Source organism: Carya illinoinensis, chromosome 8 (assembly GCF_018687715.1).
Source record: "Carya illinoinensis cultivar Pawnee chromosome 8, C.illinoinensisPawnee_v1, whole genome shotgun sequence".
Classification (NCBI taxonomy): Eukaryota; Viridiplantae; Streptophyta; class Magnoliopsida; order Fagales; family Juglandaceae; genus Carya; species Carya illinoinensis.
The window spans coordinates 59,178-79,744 of record NC_056759.1 but is presented as its reverse complement, the minus strand read 5'-3'; the positions used below and the strand labels follow the sequence as shown (position 1 = coordinate 79,744).

Genomic DNA, 20,567 nt, shown 5'->3' with positions numbered 1-20,567 from the left:
CTAGATAGAACCGGTTATGGGCAGAAACTTTGACCATGAACATGACAATACGCGTATTGGAATTTTCTATACGGCTCTAGTGGGTGGTGCTGCTTTTACATTTATTTATTTATTTTTAAGTTATATTTGGTAACTGGAATGAAAATTTTAAATTTAAGGTTAAAATTTAAAAAAATTAAAAAAATTAAATTATTTATTATATTTTATATAAAAATTTAAAAAAATTATAATGATAAAATAAAAATTTTAAATATGAGATAAAAAATTTTTTATTATCAAACCATACCTAATCGGCAGCTTTTTTATTTGTTGGGAACATCTCGATAACATGGGAGGGATACGTTTACTAATGGGCTTGGTCATGAAAATGAAATGGCTCCCTGTTGCAGATTTACTGTTCAGTTATAAATTAGAAAAAAACTTAAAATATAAATATTTTTTATATTTAGTTTGTCATGGAATAAGTTAACAAATAAAATCCCATTTTTAATTTTCGTAGAAAAAGCCTGAAGCTGAAAGGTTGAATAGTAACAGTGGAACGACGAAATTATGGACCAATTTCCGCGCGGGGTCCAGGTGGGGTTACTCAGCTCTTTGTTGTCTTTGACTCATTGCTCCAATCCTTTGCTGATGCTCCTCCATGCTTCTTCCTTGAAGCTTCCGACGTTTTGTGACATTCGCTATCCACCCGTTCCACTCTTTGATGTCCCTCCGGTCTTTGATATAGCCTACCGATATTTTAGGTTCTGCTTGGCCTTAAGGAATTTTTATCTCAAACATAAAATTCTCATCTCATCATTACAACTTTTTCAAATTTCCATACAAAATATAATAAACAATTTAACTTTTTCTTAATTTTTTCAAATCCCAATACAATAATAATATTAAAATATAATATTTTAATATTTAATATTAAAATTCAAAATTCTCATCTGAGAATTCTCAGTAATCAAGCAGAACCTGTTTTTAGAAATGCTAAACCACTGAATGTGGTCCCGATCTTATTTATTTATTTGTTTATGAGTTAACCTTAGAAACGGTTGGGCTTCTTAAAGCCGGTCCACTAATAACTAATGTCAACCTAGGCTTTCCACTATAGTCATCTTGGGCTTACACTCCATTGGATTATAGAACCCTTGCAACCCCCCCTTTCTCCACTCCCCTCTCGCACCCAGGGATGTCGCAACCACCTCTCGGCTTCGTCCTCACACCCAGTTTTGGAGTAATAAAAACTTACGATTTACACATTAAATTACGTTTCCTTTGTTTTGATCCTTGAATTTGTAGAAAATTTTGGGCAAGGATGAATTGAATCCATCAATGACTTCTTTTATAAAAATACCAGAGACATCACCAACCCAAAAAATAAATAAGGCATTTATTTCACTGATCTAGATGGGATGCATCCTGAAAAGCAAATTTGCAATGGTCCAAAACCATAACAAAAATAGGAGAGATTAAATTAAAAAAAAAATCAAAAAGTAAAAAGTGAAATTCGTGTGGTTGAGATGGTGTGAAATCTGTGTTCAGATAATTGAAAAAACCAACGTAGGCAACTGACGGTTGGTCAGAGATGGGGGTGGTGTGATCTTGGGCGTCGGACTGAGATGGTGGCAGTGGAGGAATTTGCAATGAGGAAGAGGAAGGGCTTCGTCACTTGAACCGCTCTTGGGCGAAAATAGTGAGGCTGCTTTCAACGTTCCTGTGTGGTGGAGTCTACTTCTCTTAGAGCATTGGCCATTGCCATATGCAAGTGTAAAATAGATAAAATTTATATAATAATTATCTGCAATGGCCTAGTCAAACTTTAAAAGTTTGACATAAATGCTATAGTAATTATAAGCTGCTCGCCAGACTTGGAGAGCTACTGTATCGAGTCCATCGATTATATTTATTATTTTTCTTCTACCCGCTCTCCCTTCTTTCCCTCAGTTTCTCGTTTTCCCCAACATCACAATATTTCCTCTTGACTTCTCCCGAATGAAGTGCTTCTCCCATTCGGCCTTCTTCGTCAGCCACAGCCTCGAATCAGGTCCACCGGTCGCCTTCTCCAGCAGACGCCTTCGTCTTCGAGCTGTCGACAGTAAGCCTCTCTTTCTCTCTCTTTCACGCTCGTCTCTCCCTCTTCTCCGATTTACTGAGTAATTAAATCGTGCCCTATTTTGCCCAGCCAGGTCGAATCACTTGGAAGGCATTGGCTTGCTCCACGATTGGAAGGCATCGGCTTGCTCCACGATTCACGCCGACAGTTCTTCCTCCACAAATCCGACACTACGGTCGCATCTGTTTGGGTAAATGCATAGTTTTTTTTTTTTGTTTTTTGTTTTTTAAGATGAAATGGTAGCAACAACTTTTTGCTTGTATTTTTTCCTGCCTTGTGGAAATTATCTATTGTATTTTTTAATTCGTATGTACTTTAATTTATCTATTGTTCTAATCTGAAATTAAATTGCTGAAAACAAAGAATCTGGATCTACTTAAAAAATTTTGAAATTAAGTGCAGCATTATTGTAATAACACAAATAGTGAGAACTCACGTGTGAGATCTTTGAATTAGAGTGACAAAATTGGCATCGGATGCCAATTGCAAAATCACTTTTTTATTTTTTTATTTTTTTCCTAACAAGTGCCAATTGCATAAGAAACTTAAACCCAATCCCTCTGCCTTTTCTTTTGGGAAAGTAATCTGTGCATCTATTTTTTTTAATCCATGCATCTGCTTTATCACATTAGATCAATTCATCCATATACCATGGGTTGGCTGATTTATTTTTGAGGTAGTCCTTGTTGATTGTTTGGTATTGTTTGGAAATTAATCCCACAAGGTTCTGTTTCTATATCATCAACGTCGGAGAAATGTTTACTTGTTAAGAAAGAACACCCTAACTCACCCACCAAAATCATATCATTAGTAAGCACATGCTGCCTAAGGATCCTAGCTAGAAAGTACCCACACTAAGTCAAATTGGTCTGAGCGCATTACTTGGTCCATAGCCCACTGGCTCCAAGATTGATAATTAGAGTCAATTACTCCTGTACTTGATTTTCTATAGAATCATATTCAAGCAGAGGAGAGGATATAGTACCTCACTGGTTAAGTAGTGGAAACTTTGGTGGTTCCTATTTTGTCAAGACTTTCAGAGGATTTGCTAAATGCTATGTTTTGTTAGAAGAGTGCCTAATGTGCAGAGGTCCTACAAAAGTGTGTATATTTTTTTTTCTTTTTTCTTTTTGGTGAATAGTTGCTTTGATTTAGATCTTGATTGTTGAAAACCTCGTCAAATGTCAAGATTAGTGTTGCATGCGCAAGACTAGATGTGGGATAGATAATCATGTCTCGCTGCATTCTGCAATGGCGGCATATGTGTAGTTGATAGTATTCTCTTCATGGGGCTCAACAATTAATGCCTTAGATGGCAGTTGAGGATTGCCATTGCAAAGGGAGGTCTACTCAGTATAGAAATATAAGGGTGAACCATTGCATGGTGGAGCTTCAGTATGCAGTTATAATTGTGCTTTTTTTACATTGTGGAGTTGTGTACATATGCTCCTATTTGGTGTTAGAAATTGAAGTTTCTTCCCCAAGATAGATTTCTATTTGACGAGATATTTTTATGGATTTTATTTTTTTCATGAAAACTTAGAGATGTAAAAAATTTTATTGTAGACAATATATGGAGAGGCATTTCCCATGCTTCTTTAAATATGTTTTGATATGGTAACTCCTTTGAAGTTATAGTCAATAGTAACTCTCGTGAAGTTAATTCCTGTAACCTACTCTAAGAAGTTGAAGGGTGGGAGTGTATGTCATTGTTGATAACCTAAGACGAAAATTCTTGCATCTTCCTTTTTGTCTTCTTGAAAGGTGGTATGAACTGTTCAAATTTGCAACTAGCGTCCATTCATTTGAAAGCATTTTATTATTGTGACAGGATATTTTTGGGAAGCTTCGACTTTGGAAGCTAGTTGTGTCAGCTTTTGCCTTTTCTTCCATACTTTTATTTTTTTCTATATGTTTCTGAATCCTTCATTGATGTTTGTAATTGTATCATATTTCTGATAATGCATGCGGAAGTTTTCTGTCAGTTAGTTTTTTTTTTTTACTCTTTTTTTTTTCTTTCTTTCCTTGTTTCAGTTAGTATTCTTTCTTCAAAACTCTCTGTTTTTGGCCATGTTTCTGATAATGCATAATCTGTTTTCTGTCAGTTTGCATTTTTTTTTACTCTTTTTTTTTCTTTCTTTCCTTGTTTCAGTTAGTATTCTTTCTTCAAAACTCTCTATTTCTGGCCATGTTTCTAATAATGCATAAGCTGTTTTCTGTCAGTTTGCAGTTTTTTTTTTTACCCTTTTTTTTTCTTTCTTTCTTTCCTTGTTTCAGTTAGTATTCTTTCTTCAAAACTTTCTGTTTCTGGCCATGTTTCTGATAATGTCTTGGTTGTATCAATTATGAAATTCTCCTTTGATCTCAAAATGATGTTCTCATTTGGTTCTACAAAATGATGTCACTTTAAATGATATATGGACTGAGAAGTTGCAATATGATGTTAACTATTGGGCAACTTGTCTGACTTCTTGAAATATTAATATTTTTTAAGGATGGACACACATTTTGATGATGACCCATTCTTCACCACTCTATTGCAAAGTGGAGGAGGAGGTTGTGATAGCACCCCAACGCAACATGATAATGTTGTTATCCAAGCAACTCCAAATGACGGTGAAAAGAGGCATCTTTTAAAAAAAAGTTCAACGAGGTGCATCTTTCACCGTTGAAGAGGATAACCTCCTCCTCTCAGCTTGGCTCAATATTAGCATCGATGCGATAAGGGGTATTAACCAAAAGTCCACTCAAATGTGGGAAAGAATTACCACATTTTGTCATGAATATAAAAAACCGAATATTGCCAATCGTTCTGAAGGGTCTTTGATGAATTGGTGGTCCACGATTAAAAAATGGACGGAGAAATTTTGTGCATGTATAGAACAGGTAGAGTCATTGCACCCAAGTGGTGCAACGGAGTAAGACAATATATGTACCCTAAAACCTTTTTTCATTTAATTATTTTGTGGACTTACTTATGAACTAATAGAAATTAATAAATTTTTGTAGATTGAGAAAGCGAAGGTGTTATACAAAGAGATTGTTGGGAGTAATTTCACAATGGAGTACTGTTGGTGTCTTCTTAGACACCAATCAAAATGGCAGCAACACATCTCCACCGTTGGTAAGAAGAGAAAGTCACCTGAAAAAGTGACTAATGTTGTTGATGTTGACCAAGCTGAGGAGGACATAGAGGTTCTTGCTGAGAGACCTCCAGGCAAAAAAGCTGAGAAAGAAAGGGAGAGGAAGCGGAAGTCTATGGAAGGCAACGATAGTGAGATCAAGACTGCTTTGGCCAAAATGATCGATAATCGAGTGACGACCATGGAAAAGCGTAAAAATGCGACTCTGAAGGCAGACCTAGAAAGATCAACAGCATTTGAACTTAAAAAAAAGAAATGGGAGGCAAAGATGATGTTGCTAGATCTAAGTGGCCTGAATGCCATGCAACAAGAATATTTTGACTATATTCAATGGAAAATTTATGAGGAATGGAGGAAGGATATCGGGGGTACATCTACATCTCCTTCGACACCTTATGGATGTGTCTAATGTTGGTAGCTTTGATTTTTTTTTTTGAGATTATTAGTGGTTGCCCAGCCACATGTAGGCTGGATAAACATGTGGCTGGGTAGCAACTAAATTAATCTACTGATTAATGGAATGTTTTGTAAATTTCTAGACTGTTTTTGGTAGGATTGTGGACTGTTTTATAAATTTCTAGACTGTTTTTGGTAGGATTGTGGACTATTTTGATAATAGTGGACTATTTTGGTAATTTTTGGACTGTTTTGGGGTATATTAGTGGACTATATTTCTAATTTGTGGACTATTTTGGTAATAGTGGACTGTTTTGGTTATAATGGACTGTTTTGGTAATATTATAAAAAAAATAATATTATATTATTTTTTAGATTTGGGGATAGCTAGTCCAATGTGGACTAATTTAGCTAGAAGTTCATATTATGACCAAAACACAATATTCTAGCTAAATTTTAGACTTGATAATGACTAGCTATTGCCAATACTCTTAGTGTGAAATTCCTGATGTGGCATGCAATGCATGGAGGGCTGCTATAATGCTATTGCTAGCCGGGCCGTCCCAAAGAGACTTTATTTATTTATATATTTATTTTTTATTTAATGATTAAGAAAGTATTTTTTAATAATGTTGTATTTTTTTTAAAAAAATATTTAAGAATATAAAAAAAATGGATAAAAAAATAAAAAAACTTTTTTTTACATTTTTCTATGAGTTCTTTGGGCTACATCCCTCGAGGATGTAGCACTACTCTTTAAGTTTTTTAGACAATTTTTTTTTAGAAGTCTAAGTACTAACTTTTTATCATTATCATAATTGAAAATAGTTATTTAGTTATAAAAAAATTACATAGAGATAGGATAAAGAAAGTATGTTGTCATTAGGTAAACCAAACTTCTTGATAAGATAGAACTTGTTCATATTGTGAAATTAAATATCTTGATTTAAATAATAATCAAATTAATTTCTTGACTTAGATAACAATCAAATCAACTTTTTTTTATTTAAATAATAATAAAATCAAATTCTTGATTCAATACATTAAACAACTATACCTTTGTATTTGGGTGAAAATGGAATAAAGTCGGATGCAAACAAAAAAATAATGATTGATTGAAATTAATTTAATAGCAGTTAAAAGAGAAACATTAAAAAGTGTAACAATTATCCTGAAGCAAGTCTAAATTTAAGTTGTTTTAGTTTATATGTTCGTATTATCGTTTTAAGTTTAGATTGTATATAAGTCAATTTTAAGTCGATTTGTTGATTAAGCAGATCGCACATCTCCACCATAATCCTCTAATTTTGTATTGGGCCATATCAAGTTTGTAATTGACAAAGTTTATTTGTTGGACGTGACTACCGAATTATCCCTCAAGAGCATGTTAGCCCAAAGAGGTGAGGTACCAAGTGGGCAAGTCACAAGAGAGAGGCGATCAAAACGAAAGAGAGAGCTCCCAATTCATGCTGCCTGATATCAAAAGGGTGGGCAGCTAAGCACTTCCTCGGGCATTAATGATAGTACAGTTGGGGTGTCAAACTCGCATTAATGAAAATAAGGCCGACGTAAGCACGCACGTATGGGACGAGTAACAACACATTGATGGTCTGTGCAGATCAAGGGAATACAGCACGGGGTTTGGATGGAGAGATTTATCATCTATTTTCATTTCATTTTATTTCATTTTATCTAATTTAAATATTTAAATATTATATATATAAATATTTTTTAATTTTTAATTTTTAAAATTTTCATTTAATTATTATAATTTTTTTAAATTTCTAAACAAAATATTTTTAAATTACTTTTCCTCTCTCTTCTCGTCATAAAACATTATAAGTCAAACCATTTATAACACATTTTCTCTCATTTTAATATGTATGAGCATTAATTGAACTATGGAAGGTTAAAAATGAGGGGATACGACATGTAAAAGAAGGAGGATCCCAGTATAAACACACCATTATTTAATTGTGATTCATATTCAAGATTTGACTCACGTGAAACATCTTTATTGGAATCACCCGATTCTATGTGAGTTTTGTTGGTGCCTAGGACCCATCTGAGTGCGAGTATCGATGATATTTTTTTCACTTAAAGATTAAAAAAATATTTTTAATGATTTTATAATTTTTTGTTTATAAAAGGTTTAAAGTGTTTAAAAAATTTGTTAGAAAATAAAGAAGAAAAAAAGAAATTAATCGGTGAGTGGGAGCAGCATCACCCTTATCAATATTGAGCATTGGATCACGTAAGGAGCTTGAATTGTATATGAATCAATCGTACCTGATTTGATCTATGAAAGAATCTTATAAGCGGTCTGTCCGTTCTCAACTAAAAAACAGTCCACCAATAAATGAGTGCCATGTAGCCCCTCACTCCCCCTCATCTCTTTTGCAAACTTCCAGAGTCCGTCCCAATGCATTGTAGGAGATAACCTTGCAGCTCCTTCCAGAAGAAGATTTGCTAAATTTTCAACTCAAAAATGGTTTTGTTCTTCTTTAATTTCATCTACACTAGCACCATGCCACCAGTACCGCACCTTCTAGAAGAAGATTTGCTAAATTTTCAACTCAAAATTGGTTTTATTCTTCTTTTAATTTATCTGTCTTCGTCTATACTATCATCATGCCACCAGTACCACTACTATTTTATACATGATCTAGATCTGTTTTTTACATGGTTTCCTAACAGTATCAAGGTTTGATCCTCTATATCCAAACTCTTTAATCCAAATCTAACTTCTGAAGATCCATAGCCAATATTTGTGAAGAAAAGATGTGGAAGAGGGGGTGTAGAGAAGAGCAATGGGGAAGAGAAAGAAAAAGAATGAAGAAGAGCGAGCGAGGTCCCGAGGTAGGTACGTAAGTAGCTAGCAAGCAAAAATGAGCAAGGAAGAGAGAGTGACCAAGGTTTCAATGGATTTGGAGCAGAGTACATAGAGATAAATTATCTACTGTATTGATTCTTATGACTTTTGTGTGGGCTTGCTTATGTGAAGAAGGCTGTTGATGGCTTAACAACAGACCGACCGTTGCAAAGCGGACTTCTTGATCTATTTCTAATTTCGTGCATGAGTTCTTTAAAAAATGGAAAAGTATAGTTGCAAGCACAATTGTACACTAATCTGTGCATCAATATGATGTGATTGGTCAAAAAGTAGATTTTATTAAAAATAATGTTAATTTAAATTTTAAGTATGAATAAATCAGTGTTAGTACACAGATTAGTGCGCGACTCTGCTTGTATATAGCAAAACTCTTAAAAAATTATTAAATCCAGAGTAATGCAAATGTATTTGTTCAGGTTTTGGCAGGTTATGGGCAAATGCCTTCATTCCCAAGCCTGGAAACGTTTTTCATGCAGAGTTTCTGAGTAGATGAATGGACTATCCAAAAATCATCGTCATTTTACTCTCTCGATTGAGCCGGAAATCCTCGTCCATGTGTTTATGGGTCCAAAAATTAGCGGCACAAAATGTTCAGCACCCAGTTTGTAGGCCTGTTCATCCGGATTTCAACCCGGGAATCTGGGTAGACCTAAACCGGAACCTGGACCAGTTAGTCCGTGTCATAAACGGGCCGGAACTCGGATGAATCCGGGTTTTTCAAAACCCGGATTCCGGGTTCCGAATTAAACCCGGTTTTTTTTTTTTTAAACCCCATTATTAAAAGCTTAAATGTATCCAATATTTTCACATATAGTTCTGATTTTTTTTTTTTATAAAAAATAAATAAATTTGATTGTGCACTTTAGAGGTTGAAAAATATCACTCCTATATAAAAGTTTCACTTAATTTGCCTCCCAATAAAAATGCATGTAAAACAAAAAAAAATTCCAATATTCATCTATGCAAGTATGCATGCATTACAATACAATCCACTACATATTATATTATTTGTTATTTATACATTACATTACGAAATACTAAATTACAATATATGAATTACAAAATCAACGATTTAATTTCCACAACAAATAGCAACTTCAAAGTGATTGGCCTCAAAGTGATCCTGCAAAAAATAAAATAGAATGAAAATGGCATTTTAGTCTTCCCAGTTTGTAACTACTCAAACATTCTCATCAAAACAATAAAACAGAGAGTTTCTAATAAGCAGCAGTAAATACACTTGAGCTTTTATTCAGTATCCATCTAACACTAACAATACGATCCACAAGAACCGAAAGAAAAAGCAGTACTTCAAAAAAAAAAAGCCCATAAGGTGCACCTCAGTCTTTTTTATACTCCTGTAAGTTGAGTTTGCAATACCCTTAATTGATTCCTCAATTCCTGCACATCGTATTTACCCACAATCCACTTAATCGAGTAAATAAAGAATCCAAATAATAATGTATTAAGATACTGGTGGTAAACAATCTGTACCTTGATTGTTTGAGGGCTGCAAGAAAAAAAGAAAAATAAGGGGGTGCCAAGTCAAATGGGGTCAAGAAGTTCTTGGATTAAATCATGCAGATTTGAGGAGTAAACAGAAACAGAGCAGCTCACTCTTCATCAATATTTCAGAAGAGTCGGAAGAGATTAGCTACTGGACACAACTGAGAAAGAATAAGCTAAAACTTGATCTCACCTGATTGAAAATCAGTAGATTACCATCACCCTGAACTTCTTCTATCGCCACATCTGAAACTTCTTTCTACAGCATCAAAATTTTCAGATATTTCAGTTAAAATGAAAACTTGCAGGAATAAGATTACCATAAAATTTCAAGACAATGGATGGAAATAACCTTGAACACATAAAATTTACAAATTGATCAATACAATAGTACCTTGAACACATAAAATTTACAGATTGATCAATACAATAGTACCTTGAACACATAAAATTCTCTATATTTACATCATGGTCCAACTTCTTGAAGGTTTTCTTTAGAACCTATATTGCCAAACAGAACATCGACATGAATAAAGGAATAAATATTGAGGGATAAATGCTATTTGTGACGTTGATCTGTGAAAGGAAAACAAAAATAAAATCCGGAACCAAACGTAAGGGAAAATACATCCACAAAGATCTTCACAGGTAATCTGGAGTTTAGTTTCCAGACGTTGACTGGGTTGGATCTCCTCAAAGTTTCGAGGCTTCTACGAAATCCTTTTGCTTAATTCTAAAAATTTATTATTACAATACTAAAATGAATTTAAACAAAAAATAACACATAAGAAGTATTAGGTTGATGGATTTTACTATTGTATCGCCCAGCGTTAGGCGTGTCTCTAACGCAAATTATATATATATTTTTTCATTTTTTAAGTATTCTGGAAAAATATATTAATTCCTCAATTATTAAAGAAAAAAATACAATCAAAATGAGGGAGCAAAACCATAGAACATACTATCATTTTCTTAGGTTTATATGCAAATATCACAAAAAAAAGTTTATGACTTGACTTAATATATTAAATTTATTTTATAATAAAAAAAGTTTTAAAATTTAATGACATTTCTCATAACTCATGTTCATTATAATATAAAAGGTGAAGGTGGTTTGACTTTGGCCATTCCAAGAGAGGGTTTGCAGGCTACCCCATTTGAGAGGGTGGTCGGCCACCCATGGTGGCTTAGCACGAGTGGTTCTTACCATCTAAGTGCATAGACGTTGACCCTTTTAGATGGAGTGAGTTGATCAGTACAATCTTATATTTGAAGAGTAATGATATACGTATAACCATTTATATATTATGTTTTAAAAGTAATGTTATAAAACCACTTCAAAAGACCAGAAAATAGACAACAGACAATAGACAACGCACTAAAAATATAAAACCAAAAAACCTTAGCCACTTCATCTTGCATAAGATTATAGCAAATAAGTATCATTCAGTGAAGACCCAAGTAATAGAAGATTTAACGATAAAGTAGAGAGTAAGCAAAGAACAAACCTTGAGCTCTTGAGAGGGAAGAATTACAGATAGGGCTTCGAAGAGGCTGAGATTGAAAGAGAGACAACGCCTAGGGTTTCGGAGTGACTGATAGAGGGCTTTCGGGGCAGAGATATGAGGGCAGGGTAAAGAAAGTGAGAAAGGAAAACAAAAACAAGAGAGTAAGCCGATGAAAATGAGATGGTTTTTGGCGTTTTCGCATTAGCAGACAGAGAGAGACACAGAATGAGGCGAAGTGGCAGCAGTAGCTAGGGTTTCAATCTTAGATGAGAGAGAGAGAGAGAGAGAGAGAGAGAGAGAGAGAGAGAGAGAGAGAGAGAGAGAGAGAGAGAGGTATTTAGCGGAGGGAGGGAAAAAAAAATAAATGAAACTGGATACCGAGTTTTTGATCCGGTACCCGGATTTTAAATCCATAGCTAGACCGCATAGGTCCGAGTTTTGCAATCCGGATTTCGGCCCGAATTTAATCCGGTCTGGAACCCGGAACTGGAATTTTGTTTTTCCGGATTCCGGACCGGACTGGATAAAATCCAGTTCGGATAAACAGTCCTACCAATTTGGATCTCAAACTCATTTTATCTAATCGTTACAATATTTTTAAATTTCAACACAAAATATAATAAACAATTCAATTTTTTTAAATTTTAAAATAATAATAATATTAAAAAATAATATTATAATAATATTTTATTCAATTTTCAACTATCATATCACTTGGTTTCCATCTTGATAGCAGTGAATAATTTTACCTGCAAATACCTTGTTTTCTGTGCATAATTTTATTCAGTGTTTACTTGCAGGTCAACCACTAGTGACAGTAAATAAAAATTACTTAAAAAAATTTAATAACTAAACAAATCGAGAAATCCCTCAGGCTCAGAGTACAACTTTTTTACTGATGTTTCTAGGATCAGCAATAGGGTACAACTACAAACAGCAAAGCCTTCATTAAGAAGGAAATATAATTTGTTTCCCTCTTTTCACCAAAACACAGCGAGAGGAAATAAAATCTTTGTAGGAGCATATCAAGTTTTCAATATAGGGAAAAATGTCAGCTGAACAATGAGACGATCTGCCTTCTTATTTGCAATGACCAAGAATCATTTCAAAAAAGAACTTGATAGTGGCTGAAACAAAACTATGACAGGAGAGCTTTCAATTGTGCCCTGAAAAGATCACCAAGAGCTCCACGAACATCCATCTGTAAAAATAATCTATATCATTAGTCTATAGAAAAACGAGTAATGCTAGATATAGTTTTAGGATGTACAAGACTCGTGTACTCTCTTTAAAAAAAAGTGGAGGTTCACTATTAAAAAAATGATTTTCTCATGTGGGTTTCGGATTTACCCATTTTTTTCAAAAGGAGTGTGCGAGGCTTATACATTATATGACTGCAAATATCATTTCGGTCAGTAATACCAATACCATTTGAGTGAGTTGTAACCTTTTTTTATTACTTATTTGGCAGCTTGATCTCACAGAAATCCGGTATTACAAAGACTGAATAAAAAATATATAAAACTAAGTGATTAAGATATTGCACAATACTAATGGCAGTCATTTTTTAAGCGGGAAAAATACAATATGTACTTAAAAAATATGACCCCTTTTGCAATGTGGTACCCAGAATATCACTTTTGATATTTTTCACCCTCAAACCATCACTTTTCATCAACTATCCCTCCTTTGTCCAATTTATGACCGTTAGGACAGAGATTACTAATCACATTCTAGGCAGTGAGTTGCACAATATCATTCTAGAATTTCAGTATTGGAACAAAATAAGAATGGGATTAATAATCCATCCTAATGGTCATAAATATGCCAAAAGCAATAGTTGGGCATCCTGCATTGCAAGAGGGATGACAGTTTCAGGGTGCAAACTGTATTTTGTCCTTTTTAAAGCTTTGATGCCAAGGAAGACCAAGATAAATCTGTCCCACATCAATTACGAAGGCCATGTGCTTCTCGACTTGATTTTTAAAGTCGAAATGGGAATCCTAGTTTTTAAAAATGAAGCGAGAAGATAGTCGACCTTCTTCGTCGAAGAACCCTACTCCCTACCTTAGGAAATCACTCAATTGAAAATCAATACGGAAAGATGGCAATAAAGAAACAAATAAATAAAGATCGCAGAGAAACAAAAAACAGGGGTTTGTCCTCTATACTAGCTTCCCCAGCGCTGCATAGACATCATGTACATTGTTTGCTCCCTAAATAGTTTGCTTTCACTGACCATTCCGCAGTTGTTGAGTATACATGCTTTAAAAGGAGTGACTTAAACTCCTTGGGATTGGCTCAAGTGGTAAGGGCTTTGGTTTTGGGGTATGCTCCCTCTAGGTTTAAGGTTTGAACCCTCGGGATGCAAGCAATTTCTTGAGGCTACGTCCTATCAGTGAAAGCCAATGATTTGCTTGATCTGTGATGAGACATCTTACACAGGCCCGGGGTCTAAATGTCTAAATGTTGGAAAGTTTTCAAATTTATCCAGTCAACTCTCCTTGATTACACGAGAAATTTCTGTAATTATGTAAATATTCTTAGAAGATATTCTAGGATATATTCTTAGGAGATATTCTAGGAGATTTGTTAGCAATTGTCATTCTTTCCTTTTAGCTTATCCTTGTAGTCTATAACACATTCAGATTGTACCTTATTTTAAGTAAATAAGAAATATAATTCCCGTTCTTCTCCACTTCTAGATGATAAACAAGTAAGACCCATGGTACATTTGCAATGTCTTTGGGATTCCTTGTTATAAAAAAAGGAGACTTGTAAAAGAAAAGCATTTAAACATGAGGGTAGGCGGTTGGGGAGGAACTAAGGAATTAAGAAATAAAATTCTGGAAAGCTTTTCCTTCATCAATTACCAAACAAAATGGTCAGCAAGTATGTTATGTATCCCTAAGTGGTTCAAAGTAAAACCCCACTGGGGCCAATTGACACACTGATACTTTTAAAGGTCCCATGCCAAATGGCATTTGGACCAGTTGTATATCTCACATGGCATAAGGATCAGGCTTGCTCTCTCAACCCCACCCCATTGCCAGCCTTCATGGGCTGGCAATGATAGTTTGAGGGCTACAGCAATAGCTTTCCATAGGAGATTCACTGCATAGATAACTATGGAATATACGTTCTCACTAAGAACAAATAACAAGTTTCAGACCTAACCTTCCTACATGGACCAGGAAAGTTGAAAAAATGAAAATTCCTTTTTTAGTATATGCATGCAGGGTGTTCTAACTGTTTTGTGATGTGATATAAGTTGTCACACATTATTATTATTATTATTTTGATGTCGGGGAACCTCTTGGTGAAAAGCCAGCGATTTAACCAGCTCTGTGTAGGTAAACTTCCGAGGGTGCGGTGCACGGGACCGGGGTTTACTCTGCAGGGATGGGTCCGAAGGGCCTTGCCATGGAGAGGTTCCCCGACATTAAAAAAAAAAGAAAAAAAGAAAAAGAAATCCGTCTGTGGGACCCCAGACAAAAGAAGAGGCCAGCTGAAACCACCTAAGAAACCATGGTAATGGCAGACTGGACTTAACACCATAATATCGACTCAGGTACTAACTGATAAAGCAATTGTGCACGTGTGTCTGTGTGTGTTAAGGTTGGTAAACACCCCTTTATGATAAAGGTTTATTTATTTTCCAAGCATTATTAGATGTATCTCTAGTATGGTTCCAGTGAATTGGATTGCACCACTTTTTGAGCTTCAATGAAATTTCACTTTTAAAAAAGAAAAAAGAAAAACAAGTTGAATCAATAAAATGCTAAGAAATCAACTTTAAAGCATAGTTTCAAGATGCTGCTGAGGTGATACAAACCACCATTTGCACAATCCCTTTTTAGAATTTCATGTTTGATACGGATTAAGAACTGACTAGTTCAGTGACAGAAAAGAACCTATCAATCTGGCTAATTTAATAGAAATAACATCATATAGTTTCATCCATGTCATTTAAAAATAGATAAAACATCTTTTACGTGGATCAAGCCAGATTCAAGAAAAAAATTATCTTTGCTTTTACTTTCTTTTGGTGGGGTGGAGGCATGGTGGCTGGGGGGGTCTTATTATATAGCAATTGCCATACAAGCCATATTCATGCAACAAACAAATTTGACACTCAAACATGGAGCTCAAGGACAGACCAAGACTATGAAAGATTAAGGGCTAATAAAGAACTTCTGCAAGGGCAGAGATATTGCCACAAATCTGTAGGTGCTTTTCTAAAAGAATAAAAAAAAAAAAAAAAGGATCAGGAAGCAGGAAATTACCTGGTCACAGCATACAAGTTTTGTAAGCAAAGGATAGAAGTCTCGCACGTGTCTTTGAAATAACTGACTGTTCATAAAGCACATGCCTTTAATCACCTGAAAGATCAAGTATTGGAGAAAGAAAAGCTTGGTTATCACTACAACTTATAAAAGTGAATGAGAAAAAGACTCAAGGCTTTAAGTAGATTTGTAACTTGGTCCTTTTGTTCTCATTGGACGCTGAAAGCTCCCAAGTCAGAAAAAATGACAGTCCCTATTCATTTGATGACGTGGATCATCACTAAGGCAAGGCTCTTAGGGCCTACCCATAAAATCCCAGATGCATGACCCCACACACTAGAATGGTAAATCATGTAAGTTATGGGGAACTCCTAATGTGGGATTGAACCCAGGATGTCTTGAGTTCAAGGCCCTTCTTAATGCAATTTTTGACAGTTCTATTGCCAGGTAAAGATGGCTGCCAAACATCCGGGCCAATCCATTTTCTGACAACAAAGTGGTCTGATGGCTCTAAATGGACTATAACTGATGCCAGAAGAGACTCAATGGACCAGAAGTGGTCTGGTCCTGCTTTTAGAATGTTGCATGTGTAGAGACTCAATGTAGGGTTGTGTTCTCCAACAAGAGAATGGAATGACGTTGCACATTATAGGAGTTGCGAGGAAGCAAAAGTGCTTTACAAATCAGGCATGCAGTTGCACAAAATCCTTGTAAGCAAGTATATGTACTATCCTATATGCAAAATGTTTCCAATAATAATCAGCAGCAAAAGTGTTGGCATTAAATAAATCATCATGAAAAATCCAATATCTCACAACATGCCCTACTTTCACTATTTTTAGAAACAACAATTTATATACCTTAACAATAATTGGAGAACGTAACTCCAACACACAATGAATGTCCATATTAGTAGTTTCCCCAACACTGGACTGCAGATCAGATGCCTCCCTGAGTACCTGTTCACAGAAAGACACCAATTTCTCCTCAGCTACTCTTGCAAGTTTTTCTTCTGTACTAGATTTGTCAGTTGAAGCAGTATCAACATCCACAGGACTATTAGGATATCTCTCTTCATCCATATAATCTCCTGAAGTTGCTTTCTGTAAGATGTCCAGATATATGCAAGTTCCTGCTAATTCCTGGCGCAGAAGATTCAAAGGTGGCCTGTTCAAAAATGAAATAATAATGACAAAACGTTCTTCTGCTTCAAGGATAAGAAATTCTTCAGGCAACTGGTGAAGGAGAAGAAAAATGATTCTGAATACCAAATGTTATTTTGGTGCATCCGCGTTCTGAGGTTGGTATATGAATTATAAGAAGCAGCAAACTCCAACAAAGGTAGCAATATGTCCATTATAACAATCTTTTGTGGTGCTTTCAACTTGCTCCAGTATTTCTTCTACAAATTGACAGGAAAACAATTTTCAGATACCTTCCCAACAATTAAATGATACATTAGTCAAATCTATCGCTCTCTCCCTCTCTCTTCATGCAGCATGCACGGTTTATTTGTAATGTCCACTCACCCCCCTTTAACTACCCAAGGAAGGAACAAGCCACATCTGCCCCATACTCCAAAAGAACTGGTCAATGGTATAATCGGAGCCCCTTGAAATCACTATAAAGAGCAAGAACTTTCTCCAAGTAATATGGGATCTCATCCCCACCTATACTCACTCAATATGGGATATCATAACCTCCCCTGCTTAAATTATCGACTTCCTCATCAGGCCATTCTATTATAGGTAGCACAACTCAAAGTTCCACACTTATGGTTGAGATTATCTCTGGTACCATCTGTAACAATCCTATGCCCAGGCTAGAATGGACCCATACTCCAAAAAGGACTATTCGATGGTACAATCAGGGTCCTAGGAATCATTATGAAGAGCAAGACTTCTCCCCTACAAGCAATGTGGGATCCGTGGGATCCCATTTTCCACCTATACTTGCTCAATATGAGGTATCAACCGCCGCCCCACCCCAAGCTCTGAAAAAAAAAGAGACAAGTTCTCACCCACTCGTGCACAGGGTGGAACATTACATTCTCCACCACTAATTTTTCTACCCAGGCCTCACCTACTAAATAGGTCACGGAGAAATGGAAATAGCAATAGGCCCAAGCTATTTGGAGAACTAAATCTGTCCAACCATGCGGCCTTCCAACTGTATTCTCCTAAACAAATAACTCAAAAGTTCATCCTGTTGGATTTCAGGTGGATCTATAATAATTAAGAAAAAATGCATTCATTAAAGGGAGGGTCATATCTAATGAAAATATACAATAATCAGAATTAAACCTGGATACTATCAATTGCTCCAAGCAGCAGTAATTGAGTGATGCACTTTCCTCGCACAGTTCCCAACAGTGGACTTTCTACCTCATCTTTAACATCGGACTCCATGGCGTCAGGGACCTAGAGTGGCAGGAGATCAAGAAACGAAACAAATATAAACGAAAAAAAAAGGCATGGGGATCCAGATATATTAAAAGAAGGAAAAAAGGGGAAGTATTAAGTATTGAAGTTTCCCTCGATCATCCTTAGGTGGGTTTACAAAGAAGGATATGCAAATACAATGGGAATACTGTAGAAAGGCTAATGTACAGACCCTCATTAAAAGAAACTTGCGTAAAATAGTAGCCCCTTGAACCTCCTCCTTTTCCCTATTTACAACCTTAAACAATACCCCTTCTCTTAGATATTTGAAACAGAGAGAACTTTTCTTTTTCTTTTCTTTCTTTTTTATAGGTAAAGATTATATTAATAAGAATAGGTATAGTCCAAGTATATGGGGAGTATACAAGAGGTAACAACTAGTTAGGAGGACATGAAACCTTAAGTTTAGCAAACCTTTTAACCCCAACAGCCTGATCGGTTAATGAAGAAATCAAAATTCCTCAACTATGTAGCACTACTTGTATTCAAACTCTCATATCTAATTCAATCTGCAAACCTAAGACCTGGGATCATTGAGATTGCTTTTGATAGGGGCAACAATGGGTTAAGATTTTAATCTGTGCTGCATTGCGCTGGAATAATGGAAAGGACATTTAGAAACCACAGAGCTGCTTGATTCAAAATGCAGTTTTTGACATTCTAGACTAAAGTTTTAGGGAACTAGCTTCCCGTCTTTCTCCAAAGTTAAAATTGTCATTGAAACATTTCATCAATAACCACCTGTACTTTGGTCAGGTTGAGATTCAGCATCTATGCTTTTTTTAAGAAATAACCACCTGTGCTATGACAAATTGTGGATCAGCCCCCTGTTACAAATTTCATCGATCCTAATTAACAGAAAACACTAGGCAATCCATAAGACCTCGAAGTTAAGAAAAAACATGTGGAGTCTGTAAGACTGCCACATGGATAACTCTCTTCTCCTATTTGAAAAATTAAATTAAATTAAAATTAAATCATAAAATTATATTTACTAAAAAAAATTAATAAACCAAAGACAGAAAAAGTCAGTCGAATGCCCTCCCCACTAGACCACCAGGTGGTGGCCACAGAGAGAGAGAGAGAGAGGAAAAGCAAACATACTGGTATTCCATACCTACATGTACCGTAAAAAGTACATTACGAATCTTAAAGTCACAATTTAAATCGAGCAAACCACAAGCATTATTATTATTTTTTTTGATAAGTAACAAGAAATTTATTAATGCAAGTAGATAGACATAGCCTAAGTACACAGGAAGTATACAAGCGGAAACACCTAAATACAAGCAATGAAACTAGGAGCTAGCAAAGTCTAAAAACGGAACATTTAAAGAATCCCCATTGGGCACAAGAGTTTTCAGCCAAAAACATTTAAAGATAGGCAAACCACAAGCATTATATGTCTAGTTAGGTGGTCATGTTGATATATGAATTTGAAATCAAATCTTACAGAAGGTAAGCAACATCAGAGTAACATACAAACTTGTATAAGAAAAGCAAGATATTGCTAATTATTTTTTGGTAAGAATAAATATCATAAATTGGCAAGGAAACGTGTTAGTTGTCTTTGAAATATCTTAGAATATTACTTCATGGTCATTGTCAAGCAGTATAACTTCCCTATTCAGAAAACCACTTCGGTTAAAATTTAAAATATGCACTTTTCCTGAAGTTCCACCGAACAAACACCTCCACTCCAACAAAACCTTAACAAAAAACTATATACAACAGCCAGATCTGAAATTGGCCACTTTCTTAGCAGTTAGCAGGTAAAGTGAGATCAAGTTAAAGCAGGTCTACCTGTCTCAGAACTTCTTTTTTGGCACAAATGAACTGCAGATAATTCCTCAATATTACAATTGTTCAGAAAAAAACCCATGGAAAGTGTAGCATTCAATTGAAGTGTGATAGTTAAGAAATTTAAATTGAAGGCAATAAAAATACAAAGCTAGAAAGGCATATTTAACTGGTTGTGAATCTATGTGGCACATCTAAAGAAGAATTTTTCTGTCTTTTCCTGACTGCCTAAAGCAGATACCACATGGCCTTTGGGACATGATTATTTACAAGTAAGATACCTGGACTGGAGAAGATGGCATGGAAGCATCTGAAGCAGGGCCTTTAGATTTAGAAGTAAGATTTCTGAGAAAGAGATTGTCCATCATATTTCCCATAATCCTTTGGCCAATTGTCTGACTCCGTTGGAGGCCTCCATCAGCAGTTTTCAAAGCTCTTCTCGAAGGTGATGGAAGCCCTACAAAAATAAAATTCAATTTTCCCAAGTTTCCAT

The 20,567-nt window shown here is 35.3% G+C and overlaps 2 protein-coding genes and 1 long non-coding RNA gene across 6 annotated transcripts in view; 1 reads left to right on the top strand and 2 right to left on the bottom strand.

The window, feature by feature from the left end:
- Positions 1–1,555: 1,555 nt before the first annotated feature.
- LOC122318094 lies at positions 1,556–5,879 on the top strand. Of its 2 annotated transcripts, none has more exons than XM_043135231.1 (3): positions 1,556–2,083; positions 2,175–2,291; positions 5,111–5,879. In XM_043135231.1, the coding sequence occupies exon 3, from the start codon at positions 5,162–5,164 to the stop codon at positions 5,651–5,653; it is 492 nt and encodes a 163-aa protein (XP_042991165.1). In that variant the 5' UTR covers positions 1,556–2,083; positions 2,175–2,291; positions 5,111–5,161; the 3' UTR covers positions 5,654–5,879. The 2 variants fall into 2 exon arrangements, with proteins under 2 accessions (XP_042991165.1, XP_042991164.1); XM_043135230.1 differs by having other exon boundaries at positions 2,171–2,291.
- Positions 5,880–9,427: 3,548 nt separating this feature from the next.
- Positions 9,428–10,226, bottom strand: LOC122319342. The gene is made up of 3 exons (XR_006245062.1): positions 10,028–10,226; positions 9,873–9,934; positions 9,428–9,656 (listed from the first exon to the last, which is right to left on the bottom strand). It is a non-coding gene; the product is annotated as an uncharacterized LOC122319342 (long non-coding RNA).
- Positions 10,227–12,375: 2,149 nt separating this feature from the next.
- Positions 12,376–20,567, bottom strand: part of LOC122319341 (brefeldin A-inhibited guanine nucleotide-exchange protein 5) — a 38,207-nt gene continuing 30,015 nt past the window's right edge. For all 3 annotated transcript variants that reach the window (XM_043137363.1, XM_043137364.1, XM_043137365.1), the window contains 6 exons: positions 20,356–20,531; positions 18,137–18,253; positions 17,102–17,235; positions 16,694–17,000; positions 15,834–15,929; positions 12,376–12,748 (listed from right to left, as the gene is read on the bottom strand). In XM_043137363.1, the coding sequence (XP_042993297.1) occupies positions 12,686–12,748; positions 15,834–15,929; positions 16,694–17,000; positions 17,102–17,235; positions 18,137–18,253; positions 20,356–20,531 (893 nt within the window). In that variant the 3' untranslated portion in view covers positions 12,376–12,685. The remainder of the gene's footprint in view (positions 12,749–15,833; positions 15,930–16,693; positions 17,001–17,101; positions 17,236–18,136; positions 18,254–20,355; positions 20,532–20,567) is intronic.

Bases quoted from the DNA above. Each gene is read 5' to 3' on its own strand.
- LOC122318094 (XM_043135231.1), top strand. From the start codon at position 5,162: ATGGAGTACTGTTGGTGTCTTCTTAGACACCAATCAAAATGGCAGCAA.